At 34.6% G+C, this 6,544-nt stretch overlaps 1 protein-coding gene across 1 annotated transcript in view; it reads left to right on the top strand.

Moving 5' to 3' along the window:
• Positions 1 to 6,544, top strand: part of CEP135 (centrosomal protein 135) — a 34,082-nt gene that overhangs the window by 7,088 nt on the left and 20,450 nt on the right. The window contains exons 7-12 of the mRNA XM_019471555.1: positions 1,757 to 1,972; positions 2,551 to 2,616; positions 3,619 to 3,769; positions 4,780 to 4,973; positions 5,462 to 5,605; positions 6,181 to 6,324. Coding sequence (XP_019327100.1) covers positions 1,757 to 1,972; positions 2,551 to 2,616; positions 3,619 to 3,769; positions 4,780 to 4,973; positions 5,462 to 5,605; positions 6,181 to 6,324 — 915 coding nt within the window. The remainder of the gene's footprint in view (positions 1 to 1,756; positions 1,973 to 2,550; positions 2,617 to 3,618; positions 3,770 to 4,779; positions 4,974 to 5,461; positions 5,606 to 6,180; positions 6,325 to 6,544) is intronic.

Here is a 6,544-nt window from a genome sequence, read left to right as displayed (position 1 = left end):
TTCTCTGGACATGCTCCAGCACCTCAATGTCCTTCTTGCAGTGAGGGGCCAAACTTTTAGTTTAGTCAAAACTAAAAATACTAGCAATCTAAAAAACCCACAAAACTTCTAGCTCTTTAAAAAAAAATCACTATTAGATATAAAATAAATCAATTTAACTTGCTTTGCTTTTTCTGTGGCAGTGTTTCTTGTCTAAGGAAATTTCATTTCTTGTTTTAAAAGTCTGTTAGAATGGTTCTCGTAAAGAATTCTATTGTATGTAGTAATGTTAATCTGAGAGTATTCAGAAAATTTCTGTGATACACTGTTTTCACCAAGTTTGAAAATACTTACTTTCTTTCAATTTTTTTTAATTTTTTTTATTTTTTTTCCCATACATACCATTTATGTTTTAGGAACTAACAATGGTATATGTAATTATGATAAGGAGTAGTTCTGCAGATAATCTCATCAGATAGTGGGGAACCTTCCTCATTGAATTCAAATCGTCCCCACCTTTACTCCAACATAGACTTGCAAGGAAAGGATAAGCTTAGGATAAAGATGTTTGTGTTTACTGTGCATATTAGCATGCATTCAATATTGGTCTCAGAATGAGGATTTAAAATAATAATACAAGACAGGCTGGAGTACACATCAAGTAAAGCCCATCTCTGGATTTATACCATCAATTCTCTGTTTTTCGAACTGAGTTAGATGTTTTGTATATTGACTGTGCATGATGTACAGTGGCATGAGAGCCACATTGCAGAGATTATTAGCTTAGGTTCAGTGCTGCAAAAATACAGAATGAGCTATGACTTGGAAGCAGTACAACTTTGTTCAGTGATCCTGAATTAGTAAGTCATGCTGAACACAAATTGATTGTACAGAGAGTGAGCCCAGAGCTGCATGAAGCTGGTTTTGGGCCATCAAGACTATTTGCTCAGGCTCAGTGCCAATATACCACTTTTATTCTCTGGCAATAAATGGATGGATAGCTCTATGTAGTAGTATTCATGACTATGAGAGGGCTCAGACTTTCTTCTGTGTCTACAGTAATACTTCTTTCTGGAGTTTTGAGGAAAGTTGTGTGGAGATGGAAGTGGAGCACCTCTGTTATCTTGAATCTTTTCAAGATACTCCAGGCTCCCATTTTCCTGGGTAGTGTAACTTACTGTGTATATTTTTTATTCCTACTCTACATCCCTGCCTCTCTTTCCTTTACTCTCAGGGAAAGGTATACTGGGAAAAACAATGTCTGTAGAGCAGGATTTCTGAGGATATTGTGTTTAAGGTGCTGAGATATGTTGGGGGCAAGATAGGTTTTGGGAATCTGATCTGTAAAGCTTCACTTTCATGAAGGAGTTAACAGTGAGACTAAGCCTAGCAAATACACTACAAAGGTGGAGAGAAGAATGTGTCCTCATATCTTGTGAAATTTAGGAAAACTGAGTACACTGGGTCTACCGGACTGATGCCCAAGACAGGTTTCTATACAGATCTCTGCTTTTCAGTACTTTGTTTTTAGAACAAACCTCAGGTTTTGGAGACTAAATAAAGAACAGTGTAGGAATGAATTCCTTCACCTTTGTAAAACCATATTTTTTCATGTTGATAAACATTAACTTCCAAAAATAGAAAATCTTGCCATTTTTAACAGGATGTCTCTTTTTTGCTATGGATATAGAGATACTATATTTCAGAAGATTGGGAAGAACTTTTGCTACCTAGTTTAACAATACATATTAATGTTTTAATAAAAAATATCTTTCAGGTTGAGTATCTTCAACAAACAAACAAAGAACTTGAAAATCGCATTCAAGACCTCTTGGACACTAAACAAAATGTGACTAGTGAGGTAGTGCATTTAAGCAATAAAAATGAAGAACTGTGTCAAGAACTGAATGAAATAGACCACTTGGCACAGCAGTTGGAAAGACACAAGGAAATTGTGCTCGAGACTGCAGATAAGGAAATAGGAGAAGCAAAGGTAATCACTAATGTGTTACAGTGTGAAGGATCTGCTCAGCTCTTAGGTGGCTTTATATCTTTTAATTGCAACAAATGACCTGCCGGCTTGTAAAGGAAGATTAAAAAGATTTTTTTTCCAGTTTACTTAATATTATACAGAATTTCTCACTAAAAGATGATTAATCGTAGCAATTTTGTCTCTTTACCGTATTAGGTGAGATGAGTTTAGTTAAGAGGCAATCCGTCTTCCTTCTTCCATTAGCTTAGTATGAAATAAAATTCTGGGATACTTAAAACTATTGATAGGTAATAGATATTTGCAATAGTGATGTCTGTGTTTGGAGGGTTTTTTTCTATGAGGAGTCATGCGATGATTTATTCAGTTGTGCTCCAAAAGAGCATGGGTGTGTATACCACAAATTTTTTGTGCTTTCAGTTCATAGGAGCTTTACTACTTAAAAATTGACAGATTACAAGGAACTAATTATACTTTATTTCTTACAAAAATAGTCTGTTTCCTTAATTTTTTTGTAACAAAGGAATTGTTGTCATTTTGAATATGTAACTTTTAACACAAAGGTTAATTTTGGTTGATAGAAAGAAATTGAAAGAAAACACAGTGAAATACAGGATCTTGAAGAAACAGTAACAAGGCTTAAATCAGTAAGTAAAAATACTTTCAGTTCTTGTTTGTAGCATTTTTATCTTACTGTCATCCACGATTCTTTCATTTATTATAAAAATTAAAAATCTAACAATTAACAAGAAAACTTTTATAGTACCCCAAAACTCTATTGTAATAAATAACTAATTAATAAATGAAAGAGCTAAAGAAGCTACATCATATTGTTGCAAAAATAAACTGAAAGAAACCTCTGTAGGCAGTATGGTTGACTATGTCCTTATTGTACATTTCCTTATTTCTGCTATCTGAAGTTGTAATTTCCATGACATAATAATTTTTACCACAAATGAGTTATGACATCCTAGAGGATTTTCTTCATTTAGAAACTACTTTGTCTCTTAATCAGCATGTGAATAATTATGCAATACTTGGCTCACTCAGAAACAAAGCATAGTAGCCCAGATGAAAAACATCAGTATTATGAATTCCTTGAAGATCAAACTCTTTCCAGCATATAGCAAGTTGTGTATTAGTTGAGTACAGTATTTTGTTTTAGTATTTCTAGTGAACTTGAAAATACAAAAATATTTCATTTTCAGGGCAGCAGATTATAGGAAAGACATGCCGAATGGCATTTGATTAGCTGCAGGATTGGGTTGACCGAGATGCCGTATTGTGATGTACTTTAACACCAACAGTGTTACTAAATGCCATTAAAAATTATTTCTTGCTTTAGTTATTTCTTTTTTCCACATTTGTATCCCACTATCCTTCTGGTTGGTTTCTTGAATTAAACAAGGGTTAATTTTTGTTTGTTTTGTTACTGATTGCAAACCGTGTCAAAAGTAATGCTTGTTTTGATGTAATAAAAAGTAGTATAAAAACAATGATGGCCTTTAACAAATGTTAAAGGATAAAACATCCAGGTTAAACAGATGTAAACAGTGTTGAATATTAAAAGTTTAACAAAATGTTAAATAATTTTTTCCAAATGTCTCTATTGGCACTTCTAATTTTTGTAATAATACTTGTTACTTCAGGAGTTGTGCTCATGTCGTAGGGAGAACAAGAGACTAAGTGAAGAACTCTTTGGAAAAGCAGACGATAAAGAGAATCTTGAACTGTTGTTAAACCAGCTTGAACAAGAGAAACAAAGGCTGACAGAAAAAACAGAGAACATGGAAATAAAAGGTGAATCATCAAATGTAGATTCCTGTAAATTTTCTTCCTATATTTTTTGAAATGGAAAACCTTACCTAGTTAAGATACAGCTTTTAATACTAAAAGACTTGATATATGTAAATTAAAAGAAGACTGTAGGTCTTCAGTCAGAATTGAAGTGAAAACTTTTGTCACGGAAACATGTTTTCATTCTGTATGTGAGAACTGAAAGTGGAGCTTTTTACTGTGATCCCACAGAACATCCTAATACTAATACTATGGCAGTTTCATACAAAATAATTTCTTTTGTCCAAAAATGTTTTTATTCTCTGTCTTTCTGAATGAGTGAATTCAGACTGTTTCTTGAGAGCCTTATCCAGTTGGATCTTGAAAACCTTGAGGGATGGAGATTCCACAACACCTCTAAGCAACCCATTCCAATGTTTGTTTATCCTCAGAGTAAACAATTTTTTCCCTGTATTGCTTGTAATTGCCTGTAGCAATTAATCACCATTGTTCCTTGTTTACTTACTGTGCACCTCTGTGAAGAAGCTGGCTCCGCGTTATCTATAACCCCCTCTTGGTATTGTCAGTCTGCTCTTGGGTCCCCAGCTCTTCTCCAGGCTGAACAAGCCCAGTTCCCTCAGCCATTCCCCACAGGGCAAGTATTCTGCTCCCTGACCAGCTTGGAGGGCCTCCCCTGGACTCATTCAAGTTTATCAACACCTTTCTTGTACTAGGGGGGACAAAACTGAACACAGTATTGTAAATGCGCTCTAATGAGTGCTAAGTAAAGGGCAATAATCACATCCCTCAGTCTCTGTCTCCGTTGATACAGCCCAATATGCTGTTAGGCCTCTATCAGCTCCAAAGCACACTTACTCATTCATGTTTAGCCTACTGTCAGCCTGGACTCCTACATCCTTTTCAGCAGATTTGCTGCCCAGATGGTTGCTGGGAGTTAGTCCATCCCAAATGCAAATGTCTCTGTGGAAATTCATGGGGTTCCTATACAGTTGTTTTTATTTCTTTTTCTGCAGAACGAGAACTTGTCCTAGAAATAGAAAGAATGAGATTAGAATATGGTATAGCCCTAGGAGACAAATCTCCATCTCGTCTAGATGCATTTGTAAAGACTTTAGAAGATGACAGAGATTATTATAAGCGAGAATTAGAATATCTTCAGAAAATGTTAAAACGAAGGCCTAGCCCAAGCCGTAGGACTCCAGAGAAGGTAAAGTTCCTGCTGTCAAGACAAGCTGAAAAAATAATGGCAATACTGTAGAACCATTTAAGGAGCTATCAACTATATTTTCAAATTCAGTAGCAGTAAATGACTGGTAGTAGTTTTGTAAATTACATTTTTAACATAAAAAATTAACTGAGAGAAACTCCAGTGAACTTGTGTTTTATTTTCCTATTCACATTTTACAGTAACATACTGAGTAATTATTGATCAGTTTGTTTGAAATAAATAGAACAGATGATAAACAGAAAAAGGTTGAAATCTTATTGTTAGCTGTTTTACTTTTTCTCCTTAACAGTTAGTTCTTATTGTTTAAATTATACCACCAAGGCCAGGCTTTTTCTTGCAATTAAAATTCATTATGTAGGTATTTTTCATGTATTACTAATAGTGTGAGTTCTTTTTTTTTTTTGTATTACTTATCCAAATATTTTAATTAGCAAATTTTAACATAAATTTTATTAATCACTTTGCAGAGTGAAGATCTTAGATTGATCACCAGAGAAAGAGATGAGCTGCGGTCCATGTTAGACAGATTTGAACAACACATGATAGAAATTCAATCCAATGTCAAATTATTGACTGCAGAAAGAGATAGATTAAATGTTCTTTATGAGCAGGTAAGAAGAGATTTATAATTGGCATTGAAATAACCGATTAACACTTGTTGTACTGTTGCTTATTTAAAATGAAAAAAATTCTCTCTATAATAGAACTTGAGGAGTATAGAGCTACTGGAATATAACCAAGAATAATAAAATATATACCTATTTTTATTACATGTTAATAAAATTATGTATTCCAAAGTTATGTATTAACTTTCAAAGCCATTATAACTTACGGTACTGGCATTTGGAAATAATGAGAAAGATGGGGGGGGGGGAAATCAGTAAAATGCATGAGAAAGTTGGGTAAGGATACAGGCTAGAAAGCAAGGAAGAAGTATTAGTTAACTGATAAGAAAACAGACTGAAGTTAGGCTATACTTGGAACAGTAAAAGGATGATGAGTATGTTGGCGGCATAAGTTGTCATGCCACTGCGTGATTTAGGGAATATATTTTAGTTATCTAGAGAAAAATAAGGCTATAATACCACTTCTATTATAATAACAGCATTGAAACTTTCTTTTTTGTTAGTGTGTACACTGTATTAATTGCAATCCACATATGCTAACAAATGATAATCTTTTAAAGTCTCAGGGTGAATTGAACAGGATGAGAAGAGAAGCAAAACACAGTTTAGTTTCTCAAAGTCACGTGGAAGAAGAAAGAGACATTGCACTGACTGACTTTAGAAGACTAATGGCAGAAAAAGAAAGCCTCAGAGAAAAATTAAAGGTGAGCTTTTATAGCTTCATTGCTTCCAGTGAGGTGGCACATAGGGAAGGCTTATACAATAATGCCATGTTTGTGTCTGTGTCGTGGTTTAACCCCCAGCCAGCAACACACAGCTGCTCGCTCACTCCCCCCCGGTGGGATGGGGGAGAGAATCAGAAGAGTAAAAGTGAGAAAACTCGTGGGTTGAAATAAAGACAGTTTAATAGGTAAAGCAAAAGCC

The sequence above is a fragment of the Aptenodytes forsteri genome, unplaced genomic scaffold, assembly GCF_000699145.1.
Source record: "Aptenodytes forsteri isolate BGI_AS27 unplaced genomic scaffold, ASM69914v1 Scaffold65, whole genome shotgun sequence".
Lineage (NCBI taxonomy): Eukaryota > Metazoa > Chordata > Aves > Sphenisciformes > Spheniscidae > Aptenodytes > Aptenodytes forsteri.
Note: the sequence above shows the minus strand (reverse complement) of the source record. Positions and strands in the feature narration are given on the sequence as shown.